This window comes from Electrophorus electricus, chromosome 15, assembly GCF_041902795.1.
Source record: "Electrophorus electricus isolate QZ-2024a chromosome 15, ASM4190279v1, whole genome shotgun sequence".
Classification (NCBI taxonomy): Eukaryota; Metazoa; Chordata; class Actinopteri; order Gymnotiformes; family Gymnotidae; genus Electrophorus; species Electrophorus electricus.
The window spans coordinates 3481284-3508004 of record NC_137511.1 but is presented as its reverse complement, the minus strand read 5'-3'; the positions used below and the strand labels follow the sequence as shown (position 1 = coordinate 3508004).

Below are 26721 nucleotides of genomic sequence, written 5' to 3'. Positions count from 1 at the left end.
ATATTCAGCATTTCACTCGTCCTCAGTCGTATAACTCCGGCTGTCCGAATGCAGCAGCAGGGGAGCAACGATGTCTGATTGACAAATGCTCTGGAAATAAACCCTCTCTAATGATTAGGCCTACGAATATGAATCATAGATACAGAAACACCTCTCCCATGTTCGACCTTTTCCAAAAGAAGGCGATCTGGAATGTTTAGTGAAAAGACACAAGCGGGCCCCTCTCGCTTAAAGCGTGAATTATACATCCACCGTTTTAAAAACCTATTGCACCTACATCGGTCCAATGAAAATTAAAGTCGTTAGTATGTCAACGAGGTGTGGGTGAGTGCATATAACCCCGGAGTGTGTGTGCTCGTCCGTGTTGTGGCGAATGGGAAAGCGGAGGGCTCCATCACCAGGAGACGCCAACGCCAGTTGATGCGTCAACTTTGTTTTCTTTTATTTATTTTTTAGAGGTTTGCACACACAAAAAAACGACATGTATATTGGGTTTGGCTACATTAAAGGGGGCAACGCGTGGTATAAGAATCGTGTGGTTCTCGAAAGCTAACCATTTTTACGTTTAACTATATTCTACGGGTTTCTTTCCCCCGCTATAGTTATCATTCTGCTAGCTCGCAGCTGCTAGGTGGCAGCTAGGTAGCTAGGTTAGCTAATCAGCCGCCGGCCAAATTACCAGCTCAACTTCAGGATGATTCAAAGGATTTTCGGATAAAGCGGCATCTTAGACGACACGGTTTTTCACAACCCGAAATTTGGATTTTGTGGCGCTCGATGCAAAAATGAAGAAACAGTTTAATCGGATGAAACAACTCGCCAACCAGACAGTTGGCAGGCAAGTATAAATTGTTAAAACTGTTTGGTCTGGTGTTGTGCTCTGTTGCCAAGACGGTGGCTCTTCGATAACTGTCTAATCAGATTCGTCTTTAAAATACTACGCTAAATAAACGCCGTTTGTTTTCATTATGTTGGGTTGGTTGAATTTTCCCGTTTATTCAACAGCAAATGCCTCCTGAGCTCAGTTTAAAAGACTTTTAACCGAGGCCACATCAGCCCTATGGCACAGGGCTCCGTAGAATAAAAACAAATCGCTATCAGAAGTTGAACAGTGTAGCTTTGTGTCTAGTAGTAATCACCAGTGTCAAGCAAGTCATTTTGTGTACACTTTAGCAATGTTTTGTATATGGTGAATGCACTCGGTATTAAAAGAAATATTTAAAAAAGGGGGTTGGGGGGGGGGGGGGGAACAAAACTGGTCGCTCAACCCAGCCTCGCATTGTATGCGAGTCAGGGTTAAAAACATATGAAAGACAGATTAGATACATATGTTCTGTCCCATCCTCCACCTTATCCCTTTCCCCTTGAGTCCAGTGTAATTGATGTGCTCGGTATGTGCTTGTTCATCATTTACAAACTCCTCTGCTGACAATCCCACAGGGCAGCTCCCAGTATACTGCCTGTGCTTTTTTTTCATTATTGTGAAAGGCTTTGGAATTTTGTGCAGAAATTGTAAATCGGTTAGGTAGTTCATGTTGTTGAAGTTCGCAAGTCTAAGGAAAAACGGACTTTCTGCATTTATGACCTATTATATAGTGTCATTGTTTCTCAAGAAAATTGGCTGTGGCTTTATTTATGCATATTGTTGACACAGTTTAGAAATGGGTGTCAAGGCTCTCACCTGTGTTGTGACACACATTTTAAGTAGAAACATTCCAGTGCCCACAACTCCCTTCAATGTTCTAGAAAATTCAGGGTAGCCACATTGCTATCCTTAAATCCCAGATTTAGTGTATCGACCAATGACTTCTCATTTGGTGTGCAGAGAATCACCTGTCAATCTATCGCTTTGAAATGCATGCATTCTTTTTGTGTGTTTACAAGGGAATACCTGTGTTCACGTTTGTGAATTAAATGCATGCACATGAACTTTGTGAATGTCAAAGAATCTTCCTTGGCATTGTTCCTGTTCTCAGTGATTGAAACCCTCAGATACAGGGACGTGCCTTTCTATTCTTTACCACAGCGCAAGCACTGACCTTCAGTGTGCCTGTCTTGTTTTGTTTTCATTCTGTTTGAATGTCTGCAATCTGATCGGTCTCCGGAGGCATGTTGCAAATGTGATATCTTCTTGTGACAAAGGCACAGTTATGATCTGACTAACCCCAGGCTGTCTTCGTAGTGGTGAAGCCTTACCTCACATAATCTGATGCCTCCTGCTCCAAAACATGACAACACGGATTGATCCTAATTTTACCACAAGGCCTGTTTGGGGGAGTATGCTCAGCGTGCCCAGGTGTTTATCTGAGGTGTAAGATGGTCTCCAGCCCCTGGCTCAAGATTACAGGGAGGTCATTCGCAGCAGGTTGGAGCACTTGCCTCATAAAGAAGCAACACTATTTCTGTGAAAGGCTGCGTTTAGGCACATGAGAAATCAGTAACATTTTGGCTGTTTTCATGTTAGGCTAAGGCAGAATGTAGTTGAATGAACCAAGACAACGTTGAACAACCATGGCAAATGGCAGCTAAACCCATTGTAACTGTATCTATAGTGGAGGCCTGTGTCTGAAGAACTATTGTACAATATAATTGTCATATTTATTGGCCTTTGGAGTATTTATATCACAGAAAGCAATATGCATTTGAGCTCAACTGGCGAATCGCAGTTGTTGTTTTTTTCAGTTGCTGGGGACAGCCTGACCAATCAGGGATGAGGGTTCGGTGAGTGTGCTGATGAATCAAGGCATTCACATGATCCAACAAATAGAATTTGGATCAAAATGATGCAGGCTAATTCTTAAACGTGTCACATTAAGGCGGATGGGTACGGCAAAGAACATCAGTCGTATGTATCTCCAGGATAGAAACTAGTCTATTGTCCATGCAGTCTTAATCTAAAGCAATACATTTACTTCAGCACCTCTGTTAAGTGGTGTTAAATCCAGATACCTGCCGGTGAAGCTGCAAATGACAGACGTGTACATCTGGAATAGTTGTGACACGCCAAATGTATTTTGCTAACCGTAAATCATGAGCCTCTGATGCGGAAAGCAGACCGGAGTGTGGAAGAAGTGGAGGGTGTGGGGCTATGGGCCCAGGGGTCGGACACAGGCCTCAGCTGCTCCCACGGTTCCTGTGATTGTGATGAGGCAGTACACTCTGTTCAGCATGTAGCTTCTCAAAGGAATTTTAAAAATGTTTGTTTTTTTTTTTTTTAGAAATTTTAAACAGGAAGTGCTCCTGGGGGAAGTTTACTTTCTAGGAATTAAATCATAGTCAAGAAGACAAGCACACGGTGTCGTTTTTAAACTAAACACACTTGGATTGAATTATTTAAATAATTTTTGGTATTCTTGAGTCAGTAGCAAAATCAGTTTACTTTCCCAACAGACTTGTGATAAGATTTTGCCGTCATTTTGGTTTACTTTGAGTTAATTGAACCGAAAGGGTGTGTATAACTGAAAAGCTGAGAGCATCAGACGTTGAACTGAAGGTTTCCTAAATGAGAGCTAATGTCTTCCAGTGTGGTCAGGCTGTCAGTGACTTAACCGCAAGACTGGCAGATTGCACACAAAATTAATGAAGTTTGAGGGAAGTAATGTCTTGCTGTGGACCATCCACATCCATTAGTTCATTGCCATCAGTTTATCGTATAAAGCAATGGGTGTTCTGGAAATCTAGCTGCCCTCAGACCATATGAAAACTATTTAAAAAAGAAGAAAAGGAAGTTAGGTTATTTGCCATGACTCGAGTAAGTCTGTGTCTTTTTCCACCCATATCCTATCTATCTGACCTGACCCTGAGGCCCCTGTGTTACCTCAGATGAACATCATTAGCTCAGTCAGCTAGTTGAGGATGTCAACACATTGTTGTGCATCCACAGGGGCTTTTCCAACAACCAGAGTTGCTGTTCTACCCACAATCACATTTCAGGTGGTGTGAAGCTTCTACAAAAATTTTTTGATCATAACTGATTCTTTGGTTCATAAAACACATTTTTTAAACAATTAGATAATGCTACATGAAGATGCTATTAAACTACTTGCTTGAAACGTGGCGTGTTGTTGAATAATTGTAAAAGTTTACATGCCCATGGCTTTTGACATCATGTGGTGCTCTTGTGAGCGTCAGTGTCTGCGTGCGGTATTTGGCTATTGCCATGTGTGGGTCCCTAGGTCCCTAGGGGTTGGTAACTGCCCACTCTGCTTGACAAAAGGCCTCCAGATGCTGCACGGTTGCCGCCTGCCTGGCACGGAGCATGCACGAAACACACATTCCCTGCTGAAGTGGTCTGGCTCTGTGAGCGTCCAGAGCTCTTCAGGACCTCCACCTTCTCCTGCCCGCCCACCCACCCCCTTGACCTTGCACTCCGCGGCACGGCCTACTGGGAGGTCTGGAGTGCGGCCTGCTGGCCAGTGTCCGAGCCGCCGCATGCATGTTTTCCTCCTGGATTTTTCGGACAACCTGGGACATTTTATCTCCTCTTTCAATCTTGACTAAATTTCCTGTAGCAATGGAGCTCTCATGCCCTCTGCAGAGCAGAGATCCACCTCCTTTTCCATCTGGAGGGATGGTGTGTTTCCTTTCATGGGCCTTGCTGACCTCTCTATAAGTGGTGGTGACAATAGTTTATCCTTTGTCTAACTAAAATACTTTATTCCAGAAGTACAGGGCTTTGTCTAGATGCCGTTTGGCATATTTACAAGCATGGTTTTTTTTTTTTTTTTTTTTTTTTCCCCCAGTTGTTGCAAGACTTTCTTTCCCTGGCAACTCTGTTATCCAGCCCATTTTGGTTCAAGTCCCTTCTTGTTGATTCCTGTCAAGAACACTTGTAGATATTTAGAAGTCTGTCTGGCTTTTTTCTTTGCAACTCATTTACTTGTGTTGGAAGCTGTCTCTGAAATTTGGCTTGGTCAAATTTGCCTTGGCTTGGTCTGCGAAGTCAGTGCTTTTCTATGTTTGGTATTTTAAAACATCTATCTATTACTTTTCAAACATTTTTAAAAAACATTTAATTTTAAAAAAGTATTTTTTTTTTTTTTGTTTTGTTAAATAAGAAACCCTATAGTGATACTTGGCATTGGCAGATCGTTATACCATTTTGCTGATTTTTTTATTTTTTTTATTTTTTTATTTTATTTTATTTTTTTTATTGCACACTCTCTTTTAACAGTTCTTTTTCCTCATGTTTTAAAGAAACCTTGAGTTTGTTCATACCAACTTGTTTTGCTTGTTTTCCAAAAGACTAGGAGAACTCCTCAGCAAAAAACACCACTGCAGATTCTTAAGGACGGAGTAGATTACCATCTCGACCTTCAAACCGAACTATATTTCCTTGAGTGTGCAAGAGCAGGCCTAACATGTGGCCTAAAAATAAGAAACCTTTTTATTTTCCGACAAACACCATTTTGTTTATTAAATATGTCATGCCCCTTAAAGGATAAACATGCCATACAACACTAAGAATTCTGAATATATTCTAGGAAAAAGTTTTAAAAAACGATATATATATTTTTTTAAAACTCAAAATGCCAGGAGTGTGCATGAGCAGAACTAATCCATTCAGTTGACTAATCAGACAGCTGTGTTGTCTTCATATACATGCTTCTATATACATGTTCCCAGCTTTCTGTTCTGATGGACATTTGACAGTGTCTTGGCTCAGACCATGACTGCAAAAAGTCTTTAGAATTCAGCCTTTTGGGTGCAATCTTTCCTGCTCTGTGTTAATTGGAAGAGGTTGTGCACCACTGTCACGGGGTTAATGCCGTTAGCGCCAGTTTGGCCAGCACTGTGAGAGACTGTGCTGGCCTCTATGCAGCATGCTACATGAGCCCTGTGACAGGAGGTAATCTGCTTGGTGTGACTGTTCATTTCTCACACACACACACACACACACACACACACACACACACACAGAGCCCTGGGTCCTCTAATATTTGCATTTACAGCTTTTAGCAAACGTTCTTGTCCAGAGCGACCTTCGCTAGAATAGTGATTAGTTGCCTCCATGGAAGAAATCCTTATGCTAGTATACCAGGCCTGCTAGGAAAGAGCAGGACCATGTTTGACCTTTTTAGGGACGTGTCTGTCTTTAGAAATAAGATGCAGGAAGCTGATGGATGGAGCAAAGGGGTGTGTGAATGTACTTGGGAAAACTGAATATAACCAACACTTTGGCTATGGCCTGATGGAGGGACCCTTTTAGTAATCTCAATTTAACAGTAATATTTCATTAATATATATTTTCATTAACTTTGATTTTTAACCCACCCACCTTTCCAATTTCTACAGTATTAAATAGGGAATGCAGTGCTGTATTTTGTGTTTTTTTTTGTTTGTTTTTTTTTCCCTTCTTCTTCCCCATAGCAAGGACTATTTAATGATGCCAGCTTTATTGTTGATGGCAGTTGTAAAGGAAGATGTTAAGAGAAAGCCAAAACACCAGTAAGCAAATCAGATCGCCTCTTGTGCAGCAGTAGCGCCTCTGGTTGGTAAGTCCTGGTTAGGCCATGTGTGATATAAGCAGGTGTTATCCTCTCAGCGTATGGGAAGAGCTAATCTATGCCATGCTCAAAGCCTACTATTAGTTTACTATTAATAGTGCCTAACCATTTGTGCATAATGGTGAGGCAAGGCTGAGGGTGGAATGCTGAGACTATTGGGAACCTTAGCCACCCACACTCCATTTCTGCCAGCTGCATGCCTACTGACTGCTGGCTGTTGACTGGCCCCTGACATGATCTGTACATATAACTAGTTTTATTTTGTGTATGGTAGGGGTGGGCAATATGGCCAAAAAAAGGTTTTCCCAACACATGATGTGTATTGTATGTTTAGTTTTATTTAGCACAAGTGAAACAGCAGTGCAGAAGTGCCACAATTTAAAATGGCTTTGTTCCTTTTATTAATTGTTTACAAATCTATTTGCAAAGGAACAGGAAGGAAAATCAAATAGTTGGTCCATACACACTTAAAAAAAAAAAAAAGTATATTAGAATAATTGCTGAAATCTATTGGCTACTTGCATTTTCAATTTGATAACACAACTGTATTGTTTACAAGCTCTCTCTGTTTGTTTTATAAATGAAACATGTAGTTGGACTATTTTTAGAAATACTGAAATTATCCATGTAATGGAAAGCATATTGTAAGATAATTAGTCACGATAATGATGAAATCTTGCCATATGTAGTGTAGATTGTGCAGAGTGGACCTCAGCTTGGTTCATTACACGCCTACAGTTTTTCATTTCTTTATCTTTTGTAGTTTAAAGATGATCCTACTACCCTTAAGTCAAATGTATAATAGTATACAGGCAAAACATCCAGTACCCTATGTAGGTTACTTTTACATGGGGTAGGATTTGGCATATTCCTTGTTGTGTCTGCTTTGTGTGTAGACCATGCTTCTTGTCAGTTCCCACGCTGTGTAATTGTGCTGATGCCCCATGTAAACTTGTTTGTTGACATGACTTGTGCAGTCTACTCATCTAAACCTCTCCTGCTTTTTCTCTTGCAGAGCTGAAAAAACAGAAGTCCTCAGTGATGACCTGCTACAGGTGACTCCTTTTGTTCTTTTGCTTGCAGAATCTGAAATGGCTTCTTTTCTTCAATATACTGTATGTGGTGGAAAAGCCATTGGCTCATCCTGTGTGTTGCACTATTCAGCCTAGGAAGGACTGAGTTCTCTAAAAAATGTTTGTTTTTGTTTTTAATGGAACATGACCCATCCATTTGACCTGCTCTGTGAAGCCTGTATTCCAACTTGAGTTAAATCTTGGGAAATCACTGAGTCATCATGTTGCAACAGGTGTTGTCACTGCTGCTAGGCAAATTTTGTTCCAAACATTCAATAACATGAAAGAGAATACATTCCAGTGTGTCAGTATGACCTGATATGTCACTCAAAGCTTTGGCTTGGATATTGTATAGCCAATGGCAAAGTGATGAACTAACGGTGAATGAAATGTGCCTCCTACTTCTTGTGTATGCAGAAATGTATTTAAAGAGAGCGAGAATAAATAAAAAAACTGAACGGCTGTTTAGAGTGCTGGTGCTCGATCAGGGCACACATCTGTCCTAATGTACAAGTACTTTTGCTCACATGGTTTTTGACAGCCTGCATGTTAGTCTACCTCTTGCTGATGTGCTAACATTATATTCTATTCTGGTGGACATGTGGCATTCAAAATTGTTCTTCACCCCCTCAGCCCCCTGCTTTGCATGGACCAGACTGGTGTCCGGTCCCCCAACCCAGCTGCCTGGGGCTTCCTCAGGGATTCCATGCATATTCCTTGCTCTTAAAGTCCAGTCCCAGGCTCCCCTCCACCTCTTTAGAGGCACAGTCAGTGCAGCACCCACTAGTTGTGTGCGCAATCTATGCAGTCTTGTTTTTTTTTGCCCATTGGGGGTGATTGGTGACTTCATATCTTTGACCTGGGCCTCATCCATTTTGGAATGAAGTCAACATGTTTATGGAAGAATAGGTGGTTTCCCTTACATGTTCCCTGGTCCTGTTAACATAGCGGAAGCAGGGAGATTAGAGAGTTTTCCGTATTCTGTCAAACACTCATGAGATACTACACTGATTCCATTTCCAGGGGCCTGTTCGTTGTTTGGTTTTGTTTAGTCTGTAGTGGGTTGGCCAGTGTCCATCTTGTGATGGAAACAGGGAAACGTTTTAAAGGCCTTTTGCACCAGCTAATACAAACGCTCCTAGAACAGGATCCCCCAAATAGAAAAAGGACACACCCCAGTCAGGGGATTCTGTGTCCGTTCCCATGCAGGGCGGCCAAGGCAGGAGACGCCTCAGCAGAATGCGCATTTGACCTGTCTGTGTGGGGTTAACTGCGAGGCAGGAATGACATACAGGGGGTGTTGAGGGGTGTGAGGAGCCAGTTATCTTTTCATCCAGCCTGTGAAATGCCTGAACTCTGATCCTGTTTTAGGAACAGAAGCACAGCCTCTCTGTCTGTTTTTTTCATACATTCCTCTCCATTAAAGCATGCAGTTTTAATAGTGGCACATTTTAATGTGTTTAAACTGTTAAATGTAGTTGAACATTCATAACTAGAGGGGGAAAAAAAAAACTTACTAGCTCAGGGGATGTGTTTGATTTGGAACTCTATTCCAGGTGTTTCAAGTATTTTTCAGTACTAGATATCTCTTGGGTATGTATAAAAGTATTGAGTATGTAGTATGAAAGGAATATCCAAAATGGCAGTCCTTCTACCATCAGTGTGGAATATTCTACTTGTCAAATTCCTGTGTGTCACTGAGTTTTAAAAAGCACATGCCTCCCTTGGGAGGCCGTGGTAAGTTGTGCATGAATTTAACCCAGCCCTAGTGAGTATCCCCTTCCCTCTAAAAAACCAAAAAACAAAAACAAAAAACCCAAAAACTGTTTAGGTCCATGTTTGGCAGGTTATACTAATCTCACATTTAGAGGAAATCTAGAAAGGAAATGTGCATTTTAACATATTGTTTACATTTCACACAAATCTGTTGATGTGGTCTGCATCCTGCAACACTAAGGGTTTATTAAGTAGCATGGCATTGTCGCTTCAAGCCTTGCAGGGGTGTTAGGAAATCTGCCTCTGGAACTTGTCCTTGATGTCACTATATAGTCTGCCTCACTGGCTCATCTAAATCGAGCACTTAGATGTGATTTGACATGGACTGTGGACTTTCTGTTCACATGCTGTTCCTGCACAGATTGAGCGCCGTATGGAGCTTGTGAGGGTCGTCTCCCATAACGCGCACAAGAGGCTGATCACGTGTCTACAGGGACACATAGGTGCAGATGCTGAGAAGAGACATGTAAGGGCCACTCGCGTTACTAAAACAAAAACAATCCCACAGAGTTCCTTCTGGTACCATCCATGTGAAATGTCTGCATGAGCTTGTGTCTGCTGTTAGAGCTCTGTTTCTTCATGTCGCAGAAAAAGCTCCCGCTCACAGCTTTGTCACAGGCAATGCAAGATGGCGGCAGTCAACTAGGGGAAGAGTCTCTCATAGGGTAACTGTGGAATGTGTCTTGTTACTCCATTTTCTCCTTCAAAAGTTCACGTTTCAATCAATAATTTATATCAATAATCAATGATGCATGTGTGGTCTGGGCTATTTCATTGCATAAACAAGTGTTGCTTATAAAAAGCATAATTTTAAAAACTTTAAATATTAAAATGTTTACAGAACACTCTAGCATAACTCTCTGAATGTAAAGTATATTTGAGTGTATTTGGCTGGATGTTGGTAGGAAAATGATGGAGTTGTGTGGTGAAGCAGAGAACAAGCTTGCTTCTGAACTGATGCAGCACGAGATGCAGATTGAGAAGGACATTTTGGACCCACTTAATCAGTTAGCTGAGGTAAGTACAGAAGCCTCTCAAGTTCTGCTTTAAAACACACTTTTAAGGCACCATCTAATACTTAGAAACTGCAGTTGCTATATGTTAAATTATCTAAAAATCTGTAAGTAAAATCCATAATTATTGCCCATTTGTGATCATGCAGTATGCTTGTTACAATGTGTACTGCATATATTGTTTTTTAGGTGGAAATCCCCAATATTCTCAAACAGAGGAGACAGTTGGCCAAGCTGGTATTGGACTACGATTCTGCACGAACAAGGTAATTATAGCATAATGGCAGTGGACTTGCTGTCCTGGCTTCAGTTTGTTTTGTGTTTGCATTCAAGTCACTTTCACAAGGTAGCAGAACTGTAATGGTTGAGATCTCCAGTGAATCTGCAGTCCCTTACCCTGACACTGCTAAGATCCTGCAAAGTTAAACTAGCAACACCAGAACTGGGTAATGGCTTTGTGTGGAACATGAGAAGGTAAGACAGCACTTTTAGGAGGTTCTGAAAACAGACTTTAGTTCTCCATGACTGTTACTGTTGTGTGTGCAACATGGGTGAAGTCAAGTGCGAACTGACTCCTCTCCTGTCTAGAACAGCCACCAGACAATTAACAATTCAAAGAAAGACCCTCATTCAGCATCAGACTTGCCCTTCTTCCCTGGCAAACTAAACCAAACCAGTTTTACTGCAAACACAAATACACAAGTCTAACAATAAGTATTCCATATCCATCAACTCGTATCTCCCATCCCTACCTTTCATTCTGACCAGATTTCTTACAACACAGCCTTATTCCCACTGTCTAGACCCTGCAAATGAAGCTTCCTGAACAAAATGCAAATTGCAAACAAGTGTTAGAAAGCTATTGGGCTGGACAGTGTTATGCTTAATGGTTTTGACGTGCCTTGATATGCTTAATGGCTGCACTGATGAATTAAACTTGTGGTTTTACTGACTTATATCTGTGCTTGCTCCAAGTATGGTATGATTAGAGACCTACAGCAATGACTTCATCCATCAAGAAAGTGTTTGGATTTTTGTTATGTCAAAACAACCACTTGCACTACAGTTTGCACTAGGACTAGCAGGTTTGACAGGAATCTTAACATGGGCCTCCACATGATTTGAAGCACCTTCAGGTCCCTGGCACATGCAAGAATACCATTAGTTTTCAGGAGGACTGTCCTGGCAATTTTTCAAATCAAACTTTGCTAGCTGAATTATTATTATTTTTTGCAAATAATACACCCAGCTTCCTGACTAACAGAAAACATTGTGTAGGCTTGGCCTTCATCTCTAGAATTTGTTCTCTCTAAGCACCAGAGTATCACAGGGATGTGTACTATAACCTTTACTGATGTCTTTACTGACCTCACCTTAATGGGCACAACAGTTAAACTGCTTAAAGGCTAAGAAACCATGAACAATGAAACTATCATAAAGCTGCATATCATGAAACATTAATTCATTCACCTTCTAAACCACTTAATCCAATTCGGGGTCATGGGTGGCCAAGAACAAGCCCAGCACAGGGTGCCGATCAATCTAAAAACTGAACACACTTGCGCTGGGCCAATTTAGAGATGCCAATAAATATAACACGCACATCTTTGGAATGTGGGCGGAAACTGGAGCAGTGGAAACCCACGTAGACACAGGGAGAATGTGCAAAATCCACACAGACAGCGGCCGAGCCAGGAAACCCAGGCCAATGGAGATGTGAGGCAGCATTGCTAACAACCACACCTCTGTGCCACCCATATCATGAAACAGAACATCATAAATCATGATGTTGTTGACACAGACAGTAGACAACGTAGACTAGCTGACTAGTTTCTATTTGTTTCAGTGGGAGCTGTGGCAAAATGCGTATCATTTTCATGTATAAACCTTCACTTATTTTTGGTAGGTCTGTGAGTTAAGAGACATGGGTTGCATATCAGCAGCTTCTACACCCAGTATTGTTTTGTATTTTGCAATTTTGGTATACCAAAATGAAGGTCAGCAATGAAAAAATATTATTATTTTTTATTTTTTTATTTTTTTCCCCTTATATTTTTCTCAAACATTTCCTACACCATGTACATCAGTTTTACAGGTTTATTGCTCAGACATCTGAAGTTGTGCTTTTATTACATTTTAGGTGTGGGTTTGTTTTTTGTTTTTTTGTTTTTCCATAATTCATTTACTAGTGGTTATGTAGTAAACACCAACATTTGAAACCTTACAAGTGGTTTATCTGTTGTAGGCTTTAAGTACTAGTGACACAACTCTTACTGACTACATGACCTTTTATGCACAGGCTCAGTTCCTCTTGGTGATTTAGTGTTGCCCAGCACAACAGGTTGCAGAATATCTCACAAACACTGGAAATGGTTTTACTTTAAGAAACTGCTTCCTATATACATCCCCTGATGATAAACAACACAACAGTGTACTCTGCCAGTTCCTCCACCTCCACTTTTGCTTTGTATGTACTTACTTAAAAATACAAGTTCTACAGAGTTTTGAATGAAAACATCCTTAAAGCTGACATGACTGTCTGTCTGATTTGGAGCAACACCATCTAAGCCTGCGTTTCATTCTCGTCAGGATGTCCATCGTTGTGGGCCAATTGGCGACATTACTAGAGCACTTCCTTGTGGTCTGTCCCTTAGGTGGTTGCAGACGACCAAGTCTATAATCTCGGGATCAAACACAATAGCACTGACAGCCAAAGCAGACTCACTTAAAGAAGAGATGGATGAGGCGATGAACAAAATGGAGCTGTGCAAGGTACTTCCATGCTACACACGCATGCACTCTGTTCCATCACACAGCACTTCATTGGCTCAGGATTGCATTATGTTAAAGGGTGAGGTGTGTGTGTGTGTGTGTGTGTGTGTTTTTGTTTTTTGTTTTTTTTTAAATCTTCTGTGTCAGTGTTGCATCCTCGATCACTGTTTGCATGCAAGTGTGTAGTAGTCTTAATGTCCCATTGTTCATTGCTGAGCAATGTTTTAATACCACTTTACCAATGCAAATATGGTGTGGGTTATTACTCGTTGACAAGCATCGTCATGGTCAGTGCTTGCTCCTCCTGCTCTTCGTAGCTGTCAGGGGTGACATGCGGAGCAAGCAGTGATCACTCCATCACCCCTGAGAGTTCACTGTAGAAATGCACACCCCAACACTGCCAAATTGAATCATGGAGCACATGTGGAGTGGATTATCGATACGAGACTGAGCAACCATAAGTTGAGGAATGAGCAAACTCGACTTTGTTTCACAGCACATTCTTTTGTACTTGTGCGTTCAGACAATCATTAACTGCCTAATCAAACCACTCAGTGGTTCACACTGACTTGTAGCATATAAAACAATAGTTTCCATTACATAATTAGTAAAAGGTTAATTGTGTTAGATTACATATATAGCTTTGTTGTTGTTTCTTGTTTTGAGTGGAATGGTTTGAGTCATGCCTACAGGTTTTTTTCATTAGAGTTAAATATCTTTTTCTTCCAACCCCTGTTCAGGATCAACTTTCAGCCGACATGTACAATTTCTATTCAAAGGAAGGGGACTATGCTCGCTACTATGTTATGGTGAGAACATTTTGTGGTGGGTGTGTTTAATAGTCGATAGCCACAGATTGTGTTCTTCGATTACTTTGTTTACTGCTGCTCATGTTGTTGTGTTTTTTCCTCCCATTGTTCATTTTCCAGTGGCCCTGCATCCTCAATGTGTTCTCTGTTTTCAGTTATTGGAGGCCCAAGCGGATTACCACAGAAAAGCTCTCTCCGTGCTGGAAGGTGTTCTGCCAACCATTCAGACCCAGCAAGGTGCGAACACTCCACTGTCCACTCTTGGAGTTCAACTGCAATGTTGAAGAGCTTTCCCACAACGCCTTTTTTTGAGCAATTGTCAAAAATAAATAAAGGCAGTGATGGTTAATAATTTTACACTCACTGCATTACTACTTAACAAACAATTGATTTTGGTTTTTTATACTTTTGAACGTTCAAGTCCAGTCCCCATGTGCTATACTGTAAATTGTTTCTCCTGAGAGCACATGTTGTTGTGTGAGACAGGCACATCTGATGTCCCAGCATGTAGAGTATGAGTCACACATCACATCTCACCCACCTAGTTCATCAACCCTGCTAGCACTAGCAAAAGGAGGAAAACGTGGATGCATTTGTCTAGGCTTGATTATTGGTTACAAAAACTGGATTCTTCCTGAATTTTAGCCAATTTTTTTTTTCTTGCCTTTCTGATCCTTTGTAGAACGCCAGGTTTTATAGGGTGTAGCATGTAACAGCAATAATAATAATATTAAAAATAATAATAACAAATAGTAGCTGGCTAACACTTCAAGACTTTCGTTTGAAAGTTTACCCTTATTTTACATGATGTACCAAGTACAGATTGCTTTGACAGTAAAAGCTATACAACTTTCCGTTATTATTGTTCCTAACTGTAGACTCCTGGACGGAGAAGCCTGCATTTGGAACAGGCTTGGATGAACATCTGAAGCGCAGTGGCAGGGAGATAGCACTGCCCATAGAGGCCTGTGTGATGATGCTGTTGGAGACTGGCATGAAGGAAGAGGTATGAAGTACCAGAGACCCAGATCTGAATTTGAATGATTCAATTAAGTGTGAATTTGAGCAAATGTTATTTATTTAGTTTAAGGGTAAAGAAATTAAGTGTGAATTTTACATTTTGTAAACTAATCGGTTTAGATTTGACTTTGAATCAAATTCCAAATATTCAAGTCGCCCAGATTCAGTGTAGCAAATGTCATTTAAATAACTGGCAGTGCTTTACCTGTCCAGCTATCTTAATATTGGCATCCAAGGTCTCTTATTTTTCCTCTGAGAATGAATTTAATTTCCAAATTGAATCTGAACTTCATGCTTGAATTTTTGGGACTTTGAAACTTCTATTATTATAATAATTTAAGTTTCAGATCTTTCTCTTGTTGACCTCCATAAATGTGAAGCCAAAAAGAGAATGTCTTATGTCCTATAGTGTCTTAATAAAAGAGGACATGCTCCTGTTCTCAACTTTAAATTTCGGATAAACAGGAATGATGCATACTGCAAGGTGACAAACTGATTAACCCTATCTCTACTGCAACATCTGAATGCAGAGGCAGCACAGGTCTTTGGGATGTAGCCTATGCAGAACATCTTGGGACTTGTCCCTCATTCGTTTCTGCTTGGTTCCCAGGGCCTTTTCCGAATAGCTGCAGGAGCCTCTAAATTGAAGAAACTCAAGGCAGCACTGGACTGCTCCACCTCTCAGCTGGAGGAGTTCTACTCCGACCCCCATGCTGTTGCTGGTACAGCAGCTCTGCCCGTATTGCAGAAATGCTTATTTATCAGATTTAACCTAAATGGTGCATTTTCAGTTTTTCCCTCTTCTGTGTCCAGGCGCTTTGAAGTCTTATCTTAGGGAGCTTCCTGAGCCACTAATGACTTATGAGCTCTATGATGAATGGATTCAGTCATCCAAGTAAGCCCGTCCACTTTAAAATGTACATAAAACGAAACATTAAAACTGTTTTATTTAATAATTTTTTTATTTATTTCTATAATTACTATAATGTATATAAAAAGGCATTGAGAACTTTATTAAAATGTTTCTTGTGTAGTGTTCCTGACCCAGACAAAAGATTACAAGCTTTGTGGGTTACCTGTGATCAGTTACCAAAGAACAACAAGGCAAATTTTAGGTGGGTTTACAGAGCACGCAACTGTCGTGATGTCTGTTAAGTCTGAGAAATTTTCTGCTCACTGATTAGACTTATGTTTCAAAAGGTATCTTATGAAGTTTCTCACTAAGCTTGCTCAAGAAAGTGAAATCAACAAGATGACCCCCAGCAACATTGCCATTGTCTTAGGACCAAATCTGTTATGGGCCAAAACAGAGGGGTGAGAATTAATGCATTTATAGGCAGTGTGTGTATGTAAAAGACTGTGTAAGCTATGTGTTAGTCTTGTGCTTTGAACAACAGGAGCCTAGCAGAGATGGCTGCTGCAACCTCTGTTCATGTGGTTACGATTATTGAAGCCATCATCCAACATGTAGACTGGTTTTTCCCTGATGGTATGAACCATAAAAAATATTTTCTCTTAAAAAGGCTTAGTCAAACAACTTTGCAAATAATGAGGGGTGTATGTGTTTGTGTGTGTTTGTATTTTGTCTCCATTTAGATGTGGAGTTCAATGTATCAGGCATGTTTTCAATGCCCACACCCACGATTAACCATGTTAACCATCTGAGCGTTCCTGACTATGACTCGGGAACAACAGAGAGGAAAAGACCTAGCAGCGTGGTGGGACCTGAGAGTGACTTACTGAAACGAGACAGGTGTGTTCATGCAAAATGACCAGGATGTGGATCACAAACGAATAATCATTCTTTCTTTCAATATTTACTTTACTTCTAATTCACCTTCATTAATCAACCCCATTAACAGAATCCTGAACTACTGATATTGTCCTTTCACTGTAATTTTTGCAGTGTGGGGTATCTGTAGGTACAAATGGTACTTTGTTCCTGTCCTGTGTGTGTGTGTGGCAACACTCTTTCGGGAACATCTTTGCACTGGTGGTGTCTTCACTGTCTCTTCTCCCTTCAGCTCTGCTAACAAATTAATGGACCACAATCCTCGTAGAGGCAGTACGCTAACTAGAAAGCAACATGCTTCACCTGCCTTCCAGCCGCCTCTCCCACCGGTGGAGGCTGCGGGTACTGCAGGAGGCCAGCTTGGTGCTGAGCTCCTGTTCCAGCAGCCCACACCAGTGGGCCTGGGTGGAGAGGCCGGCCAGCCCAGTGTAGCACTTGGGGTGGCTGCCTTAACAGCAGCAGCACAGCAGCCTCTGTCCCAACACACTGAGGAAATCAGGTAAGAGTTGGGTATTGTGCAGCTCCATAGCTGGACAAGTTTTCTGCTGTGAAGTGAAAAATGAGCAGGAAAAGTTCTTTCATATTGTTTGTTTTTGTTGGCTTGTTTGGTCTCTTTCTTGTGGTCTGTACATTTTGGTCTCTGTTAATCTGAACAAATTCAAACAAATGAACAAGCAAAGGGGAAGTTTGCAATTCAGTTCAACTGAAGAGGCGGTCAGATGTCCACTCACAATAGGCACTGCTGTTTTGAGCCTCTAGCAAAAGATGTAGGCTGAAGTCCTACATGAATCAGTCTTGGAGGCCTTTTAAATCATATTTCAAAATGACTGAAATGGAAATATTGCAAACGCTGTCAAATTAATTCCTTATGTAAAAATTCATTAACTGCAAAAATATATTTTCTGTATCTCTTTTTGTACAATATATTAGCATGCCTTTATATGATCGTTTTATCTGACATCTCCCCATAGACGTTACTGCATGAAAAGGCAGTTATCGCTTTTTATCATCACTGCAAAGTCAGATATCATTTGTTTTGCAGTTCGAAGCTGCGTGATACTCCACCCACGTCTCTAACTCAGAGAAATGGCAGCGGAGGCTCAACACAGTTGAGTGTGGGGCCCCCTTTGGCAGGGTCATCCGGACCCAGCCCCCACATGGCACCCAGAGGTACACACCCCACCTTACTCATCCAATGAATGCCAAGGAATCCGTTCAGAATTCCTGAAACCTTTTCAAAGTTTGTCTGCCATAGGTACAAAGAAGCCAGCACCTGCTCCTCCTAAACCAGCCATCCCAGCTTCAGGACAGCTCACCAGCCAGTCAGCTCAATATCCCTCACCTGGTACTCCTCAGTCCTCTCCTAGACCACTCTCCAGTCACTCTCCAACCAGCTTGAGTCCTTCCCAGTCACTACTTCCACCCACTACGACACCTCGTCGCCACTCAGGCAACCAGCCTCCCATTCAGGCACCTAGCCATCCACCCCCAGAGCCCCCTACCCAGGTCACCCCCCCTCTTCAGCTCAAAGCCCTAGGCCAGACAGCAGGGGAGGCTGTAGAGGAGCCTTCCCCACCGAGCACTCCAACTCCACCAAAGACCCCACCGCCTATGCCCGGTGTTCTGGACAGTGCTAGCAACAACACTCCTCCCCTATTTCAGTCCGGCTCTCTGCCACGGCCTCGGCCTGTGCCTAAACCCCGCAACAGACCCAGCATTCCCCCGCCACCACAGCCTCAGAGCGCAGGCAGCGACTCCAATGGCATCTGCAGTGCTGCCTACAAAATGATGGGTGAGACTGTTGGGGGGGGTTAAAATAAGGTCAGCCAAGTTTATATGGGGTTTTCAATGAGCTATCTATTTATCTATCTATGAATGACATGTTTTCAGTATTGCGAACAATAGATACTTTGGTCAGGGTTTACACTTCTCAGTGTGACCTAGCGCCTATGCAAGGATATATGAGTTGAGTGATCTGGCTCTGAGAACATGGCCCGGTTTCCTAAACGCTTTGTAAGTCATCTTAAATGACAAAGGGAGTGTGCAGTGTTGTAACTCGCTCTACCATTTAGTGATCATCTTTGAGCATTTTGGGACCCCCAGCTCTGATCTGAAAATCCACATCAAAGCTGTGTGGCTCACATTTCTGTTGTATATCAGTTAAGTGTTAACATAAATTTGGCCATAATCTGTACATTGTAAATAATGTTATTTTAATTGTCAGCAGTGTTTTGTCCGTTATTTAATTTGCCCTCCAGTTAGCACACTCCCCATTTGTTCTCCTTCATGTTAAATACTACCGTTTTAGTGTAAAGCACTAGCCCCCATACTGTGCTATGCTCCATAGCACTTACTACAGTTGTTACTTACAAGTGTCAAATGTAAACACATCAACAGGCGCCAAGATTCAATCTCACAAGTACTGAAGTCAGTTGAAAAGACAAGCATAATTGGCCATACAGACTGCAAACACTAAAATGTGCAATATGTGCACTCTGCTAGTAATTTTTTTTTTTTCTCCTTCTTTTTGTAAACACTTTTGAATTAATTGTGGAAATTGTGAACTAAAGAATCATTATATATCCATAAAGGTTTTATTTGGACATTTTTTCTTTTAGCATAATTTTGTTTTTTGACACTTTTTTTTTTCCCCTTTAGTACTGTAGCATTACCTACAACCGGATAGTGACTAACTTTATTATTTTTGTGCAGATTCGGGGATATCTTTCAAGGGGCTGGGCCGAGTCCTTATGCCTGACATTCCCACAGAGCTGCAGCCTGTAACCCAGCTACTGGACCCTGACCTGGACTCTGAGAGCACAGTGCTGTAAAGAGGAAGATGGCGCTGGCCTTGAACCTGCTACCCTATCCTACCCTAGCCCACAGGTTCTCTGAAACGCTGCTGTTCTCACCCTCTTACCAAAGTGCTTGTCAGCTTGGCTGCATATTCCCAAAGATGTGGACAATATGCCTGTGACACAGGAGGAAGAGTGGGGCAGGATCATTAAAAGCTCTCCTTTATTCTAAGGGAATGTTAAATTGGGCAACTGGATCCACTTCTTTTTCAACATGAACAATGTACTGGTTTGAGCTAAATGCTGGTTTGTCTTAAGTGGCCTTAGTTTAAAAAAACAAACAAACCATGTTTGTTTGGCTTAGGATAGTAAGTAGAAACCATACTCTGGCTTCAAATGTAGCTTATGACTGCAGGTTTCCAGTCAGGTAATATACCTTACCATTTTGTGTCTGAAAAATGTCCTAGATCTCTGTATATATTTCCATCATCACATTCCCTAAAGCTTAGTTGGTATCTTGGTGGTTCCTTTTTTGCTTTGAAGCAACCATTATTAAGCCTGTTCTGATTAATAGAATTACACAAAATATGTAACATACAGTAACGGTATACATGCCACTCGGTTCTGCCATTACCGGCTTGTTTTCCTAATCTTGGGGTATTCATGTGATTTTGGTGCTTGATTAATTTATTTCACTGCATTCAGCTACCTTTTCAAGAATTCAGTTACATGTGAAAGAATTTGGTTATCTATGTGGGAAATATTGACTCAAATGTCCAATATCATTATATGTGCTTGTTTTCCCTTGTTCCTAATAGTAAGCGATCTTGAATGGTACCAAGTTACACGAAACGTGTGCTGGTTGTGCCACCCTCATGATCGACAGTCTGGATGATCACTGGCCTTACCGTTACCTTGCTGCCTTGCCCTTTTTGAAGGTTTGGAAAATTTAAACCATAACTGTACTGGCTGAACAGAAGCTGTACAAAACGTTTTGAACATAACAGACTTTAGAAAAATAAAATGCTTGTTATTACTGCCTAAAGATTAAAAAAGTACAATGACAGCTCTGTTTGGTGTGGGTTGCTTTTTCTTTGAAAAGTGAATATTCCATGCTGGATCCCAAAGGTCTTCATTCTTTTTATTCTCTCTACCAGTAGAGCTGATGTATTGGCCACACAATTTCTAATAATTAAAATATATTCATCTGAATATTTGACACAAACTACCAAATCAAAATACCTTTTATATCTAACTCTTACCTGAGTCCAAGAGGATGTTAACTGGTTTTGTGTAACTATGAAGGAAGCTAGTGGGGGAATGTAGGACTTCATTCTGGCAGAGGTGAATGATGGTTTCTTTATCCAGAAAAGGTGGTTCTTGTGTGTTTGGCCCTTCACTCTACGTAACAACATTGGTGAAATTACACAGGAAAGTGAGCGTTTCTTCCCAACTCCTACAATATACCTGAACACAATCTTAACATGATAGTGGCAAACTGTGATCATCTGTACAATAAACATTTTAATAACAGAACAAAGTTTTGCTGAACAAAAGCACTAAAAAAAAGAACTGCAGTATTGCTAGTAAATTGTGGTACTTATGAAAGAATGCTGTCAGTACTTCAGTTAGCATTTTAAAGGCTCATGTATTACAGCTATTACTGTAAGTGGTTATTTACCCTGCCTTTCAGCAGACATGCACAAAATCTGTAAATCATGGCAAGGCTATGTTGGACGAGGAGCTCTACTGGCTGTGCCTGGGGAGATGCATCTTTGAGGCTGAGAGGAAGGTCCAAGATTTTGCACTCCCATGAGGGAAACATTCGGCCCAGTAAACAATGAGCAAACAACAGGATCCTGGAGTCCTTTAATAAAGAACTTTCACAAAACAAACCAAAAAAAAAAAAAAGACATCAGCCCCTACTTAAGAATTTACATTGTTTTAAGGTCATATCTAGCCACTGTATGTTTGACATTTATGACTGGGGTTTTCTTTGCTTCATAAACACCCTTAGTAAATAAATTGTGGATCATGTGTCTTACTTGGAGATTTCGCCCACGTCACTTAAATCCTTCAGTATCAGTGTGAGCACATCAGATGACGACTATAAGAAGCGGTAGTGGTAGTAGTGGGAGAGATGTAGATTAATACAAAGCTAACTAAAAATGGAACTGGTTAGCTATAGATTGTAGTGAATACACACACACATATAATCGACTGTCCTGACTTTTTTGGAATTGTGGTTGTATGTGTATATATACATACACACACACACGTGTGTGTGTGTGTGTGTGTGTGTGTGTGTGTATATATACACACACATACAACCACAATTCCAAAAAAGTCAGGACAGTCAATTATATGTAAATAAACAAGACACATTAATTCTGAAATTGACACCTGCAACACATTCCAAAAAAGCTGGGACAGGGCAATTTAGGTCTAATAACCATGTGACAAGTTGTAATAACAAAAGTGATGTGAAACAGGTGATGTTAAATATGTGAGGTAATCATGTCTTATATACAGAGCCTCGAAGATAGGCCTAGTCCTTCCAGAGCAAGGATGGGCTGAGGCTTGCCAATTTGCCAACAGACGCATCAAGGAATAAACCAGAACTTTGAGAACGATGCACTCCAAAGTCAAACTAATAGGATATTTGTCACCCTCCACAGGACACAATATAATTAAAAGGTTCAATGAATTTGGTCAAATCTCAGTGCATAACAGTCAAGGCCATAAACCACTACTCAATGGGTTTGATCTCCAGGATCCCTCAGATGTCAGTTTTAACAACAACCTTGTATCTGTATTGGATCTACTGGCTACTTTGGTAACTTTTACCAACACCATTCATTGCTGCATTTACACATGCATCGTAAAGCTTTACTATGCAAATAAAAGGCCAAAATCAACACTGTGCAGAAGTGCCACCAACTTCTCTGGACTGTCTCATCTGAGATCGATAGTAGGATAATGGAAGCGTGTGTTGTACTTTGATGAATCCAAATTTCAAACAGCCTGGAAAAAATAGCCATTGTGTTCTCTGGGCCATCCAAGAAGTTATCAGCATCAGTTCCAAAAATCAAAGGTGTCAGGCATGGGTAACTTGCATGTCTGTGAAGGCACCATTAAAACAGAGAGAGATTTACACATTTTGGAACATGAACTACCATTGAGAGACATGTCTGCATTTTCCAGTAGGAAATGTCAAACTGCATTCTGCTAGGATTACAAACTGTCACAAACCAGATGTGAGACAGATGCTGCTCCCAAGGAGGGCCAAGGAACGAGGACGCACGTGATGACCAACCCTACTCCGAGAAGAGGCTCGGGACCTACAATCAGATCCACCGTGGCACTGGACAGAATCAACTGAGTACAAATGATCCCTCCCAGGCTCAGCAGGATGGTTACTGGGACGCTTTTGCAGTCGACCCCTAGGACGAGGCGCAGGCCTTCCCAGATGGAATTGATGGTAGTCAGCCACCAACCCTGGATTCAAGATGCCCCGTGCTGAAACCCAGCACGTTCCCTCAGGACCGTAACCTTCCCAGCCAACTAGGTACTGTAGTACACTGGCCCTTCTCCTGGAATCCAGCAGCCGACGGACGGCATAGACCAGGGCACCCACAACCTCAACCAGAGGGGTTGGCTCAGCATCAGGCAGAACCTCGTCCAGCGCACCTGAAACAACTGGTCTGAGAAGGGCCACATGGAAAGATTTAGACACACAGTAGTGTCTGGGCAACGATGGGATGGGAAGAAGAACCAATTTTCCTGCTGGTAGGGTTTTGGGTGTCTTGTTTTGGGAACATACAGTGCAGGAGGCTACAAACTCGTGTATGCCTGCTAACATGTTCTCCCACCAAAAACATCTGGATATTAAGTGTGTTCATGTCTCTCCTGGGTGACCTAAAATATGTGAGGAGTGTGATGAGATGGTCTCAGCAATAAGGAGGGATGTACCTCTTGTTAGCTGGACATTGTGGAGGGACACCTACACCTGTCAAGGCTTAGTTGATCTCCTCATTGATCTCCCATCGGATGGAAGCTATCACATATTTGGGGGGAAGTATAGTCATGGCAGGGGTCTCAGACCGAAGATGATTGTTGACACTAAGATTCCTGGATAATGAATCTGCCTATGTGTTATGAGAACCCGGTTGGTAAGTGATAGTAAATTAGAATCTTAAGGAAAAACAGAGACCAGCAAACATGTCAAGGATTTATTCATTTGGCATTAAGCAAGTACTCTAGGTTTTTATGATGCGTTAGGACTTGAAAAGGGTATGAAGCTCCTTATATGAATGTATATGAACGTATGAATGTCTCTGACTGCTAGTTTGATTGTTCCCTGTCTTCTATACTGTAGTTTCTCTATGCAGGTTTGAGGTTGTGTGAATAGAACATCACAGGGTCTAATTTTGGCGGATTTAGTTGTTGAGACAAAACTGCTCCGATGCCCATGTCCAAAGGGTCAGGATGTCTGAGTATAGAGGCTGTGGTATAAAAATCTAATTGATAAATACTTGGAACACGGAGGGTGCATTGCAGAGGCTGAAAGACATATCCAGATACTGTTAGTGTCCGGTGGTGGTGACAAAAGCCATTTTCCACTCATCTGCCTATTTTACACAGACTAAGTTCTATGCACTCCTGAGTTCCAGTTTTGTGAAGTAGGTCACTCCATGAAGTTGCTCTAGTGCCACAGGGACTAAAGGTAAAGGATGTGTGTATTTCTTGGTTATTGTATTCAAACCCTGGTAGTCTATACAAGGTCTAAGAACAATATCCTTCTTACTAACAAAGAAAAAAAAAAAACGCAACAGGGATGGATGAATGAAACCCTGAGACTGTCCAGAGGTAGAGGTAGTATGTGACCCGATTCTCCACAGTACAGACAGAGGTTATTATGTAGCTGGCAGAGACGTTCTTTACTAGACAGATAAGTGGAGTTAGAAACCATGGCTTTAGGCTTGGTATCAGATACCAGCAGGTCCCAGGAATAGGCAGAAACATGATGTGTCTCGAAACGACTGCTATCTCGAATGAGAGGTTGTGTCTCCCTTTTACGTCTGGATCTCAGTATGTGGTGAGGTGAACCATGAGGGCAAAGACATCCTCCAAATCCAAACCTTTGTGGTTGCAAGCCAGTTCTGTGAGAATGTCTGAACATAGGCCATTGCGAAAAGCTACCAACAGAACAGGGTCATTCCAACCACTGCCTGTAGCCAGAGTGCGAAACTCCAACGTGTAATACGATACTGAGCGATTGGAAGTGGTTGATATGAAAACATCCCACCAATGCCTGGAAAAGGCTGGATTGAAAGACAGCACTGAGGCACTAATCATGGCAGCACAGCCACAAGCTCTGAGTGCAAGATCTACCACACCAGGCAGGACCAGACGGACCTGGTTGCATCACTGCAACTGTACAAAGACTCCCCTGAGACAATCCAGCACATAACAGCAGGATACTAGATGCTAGCAGGCAAAGCGTACATGGAACGGCATAACCAAATGGCAGGCATAACATACAGAAACATTTGTGTTGCATACAGACCTTGGAAGTTCCGAGGTCAAAGTGGGATACACCCCCGAAGGTGGTGGAGAATGACCAAGCTAAGATCCTGTGGGACTTCCAGATACAGACTGACAAAATGATAATGGCTAACCAACCAGACATAGTAGTGATGGACAAACAGCAAAAGAGGGCTGTAGTGATAAATGTAGCAATGCCAAGTGATAGCAACATCAGGAACAAGGCACATGAAAAGCTTGAGAAATATCAAGGGCTGAAAAGAGACTAGAAAAGCTGTAGTGAAGGCAACAGTGGTTCCTGTGGCAATTGGAGCACTAGGGGCTGTGACCCCCAAACTAGGAAAGTGGCTCCAGCTGATCCCAGGAACAACATCTGAGATCTACGTCCAGAAAAATGCAGTCCTGGGAACAGCTAAGATACTATTTCAGGACCCTCAAGCACCCAGGCCTCTGGTAGAGGATCCGAGCTTTAAGGAAAAAGCCTGGGAGAGGGTTAATTTTTTTTTTTTTTGAGAGAGAGAGAGAGAGAGAGAGAGAGAGAGAGAGAGAGAGAAAATATCAATAGTACAAGGTTATAAAGAAGCAGGACATGTGCAAACAATGAAGAATTTGGACAGTTAATTAACATATTTAAGTAATTCCTACCTCCAGAACATGAACGATGCTTCTAGGGTACACCAGCAATATTCCAGTAACTACTTCTGTTTCCGTGTTTTTCTGGAATTGTGAAATAAACTTCTGGTAGTATTCTGAAAGAAAGTGAACACAGCTACCTAAACCATGTATGCAAATTACCTTTAGAATTGTAGTCCCATTAATTGACTTAAATTACACGTTACATCCACATAAATTAGCTAGCGTTAGTTAGCTGGCTAAATCACGTTTCACTAATGGCACGACGAACGTTAGCTAGAAAGCTAGTGAGTGCGCTAACCTAAAATGATTCCTACTGTAGACTTATTCAGGCTTACCAGTTACTGCAGTGCGCTTATCCCCAGAGTTGTTCGCCGAATGATCTATTTTCGCTACACAAAATAACCTGTGAATAAAACATGTCTATGGATAAAAGCATATAGCTAGTTAGCTAGCTACCGTCATGAGCCAACCATCACACTTACCTAGCGCTAGCTAACGTTAGCTATCTATGAAGTTAGAGAGATGAATAGCTAAATTAGCTAACATACTGTTAATAATTGGTTTTAATTAATTGGCTAGAAAATTTATAACGCTACACCCAGCAGCTAAACAATGTGCTTCACCTTATTTGTATTTTGTTTTTTGGCTTCGGCAAAAAGAGAATTTTCATGTGCATTAAAATATGGCTTCAGGTTTCCTGTCGGTAAGCGTCTGTTAGCCATGCTATCTTAACTTGTTGAGTTTCCTAGACAACATGGAGAAAACGCCTCGGGGAGATTGTCAAACCGTCAGACTCCTGTTCCCTATCAGTCACTAGAGAGACCACATATTATTTCTATCCGATACTAATAATAAGAGTAGAATCCTAATACCGATTATTTTACGCAAAATTAGAGGATCTCTAGGATGTCCACAGTACAAACTGGTAAATACTAAAGTATTTGTAAGCCTCATTAACCTAATATTAAACAGTCTTGCAAGA

The 26721-nt window shown here is 41.5% G+C and overlaps 1 protein-coding gene and 1 long non-coding RNA gene across 8 annotated transcripts; one reads left to right on the top strand and one right to left on the bottom strand.

Annotated features, from left to right (window-relative positions):
• The first annotated feature begins 213 nt into the window (after positions 1-213).
• On the top strand, positions 214-20622 carry arhgap17a (Rho GTPase activating protein 17a). 6 transcript variants are annotated; one of them, XM_027006112.3, is made up of 20 exons: positions 214-838; positions 7522-7561; positions 9717-9821; positions 9944-10020; positions 10261-10372; positions 10558-10634; positions 13023-13140; positions 13881-13949; positions 14105-14186; positions 14828-14955; positions 15580-15691; positions 15783-15864; positions 16004-16084; positions 16170-16283; positions 16367-16458; positions 16566-16722; positions 16994-17260; positions 17804-17931; positions 18017-18106; positions 19474-20622. In XM_027006112.3, the coding sequence occupies exons 1-20, from the start codon at positions 786-788 to the stop codon at positions 19590-19592; spliced, it is 2103 nt and encodes a 700-aa protein (XP_026861913.2). In that variant the 5' UTR covers positions 214-785; the 3' UTR covers positions 19593-20622. The 6 variants fall into 6 exon arrangements, with proteins under 6 accessions (XP_026861913.2, XP_026861914.2, XP_081553210.1 ...); XM_027006110.3 differs by having other exon boundaries at positions 216-838; positions 18017-18553; XM_035533210.2 differs by lacking the exon at positions 214-838 and adding an exon at positions 4749-6494 and having other exon boundaries at positions 18017-18553.
• Positions 20623-21114: 492 nt separating this feature from the next.
• Positions 21115-26655, bottom strand: LOC113574884 (uncharacterized). Of its 2 annotated transcripts, none has more exons than XR_003410361.3 (4): positions 26363-26655; positions 26075-26142; positions 25749-25852; positions 21115-25585 (listed from the first exon to the last, which is right to left on the bottom strand). It is a non-coding gene; the product is annotated as an uncharacterized LOC113574884 (long non-coding RNA). The 2 variants fall into 2 exon arrangements; XR_014117110.1 differs by having other exon boundaries at positions 26075-26159; positions 26363-26650.
• Between the last annotated feature and the right edge of the window lie 66 nt (positions 26656-26721).

What these genes read in the sequence shown, in the direction of transcription:
- arhgap17a (XM_027006110.3), top strand. Translation starts at nt 786, where the DNA reads ATGAAGAAACAGTTTAATCGGATGAAACAACTCGCCAACCAGACAGTT. An exon ending in GGGGAAGAGTCTCTCATAGG is followed by an intron (nt 10,021 to 10,260) that starts GTAACTGTGGAA and finishes GGATGTTGGTAG; the next exon opens with GAAAATGATGGAGTTGTGTG. An exon ending in ATGCTCGCTACTATGTTATG is followed by an intron (nt 13,950 to 14,104) that starts GTGAGAACATTT and finishes CTCTGTTTTCAG; the next exon opens with TTATTGGAGGCCCAAGCGGA.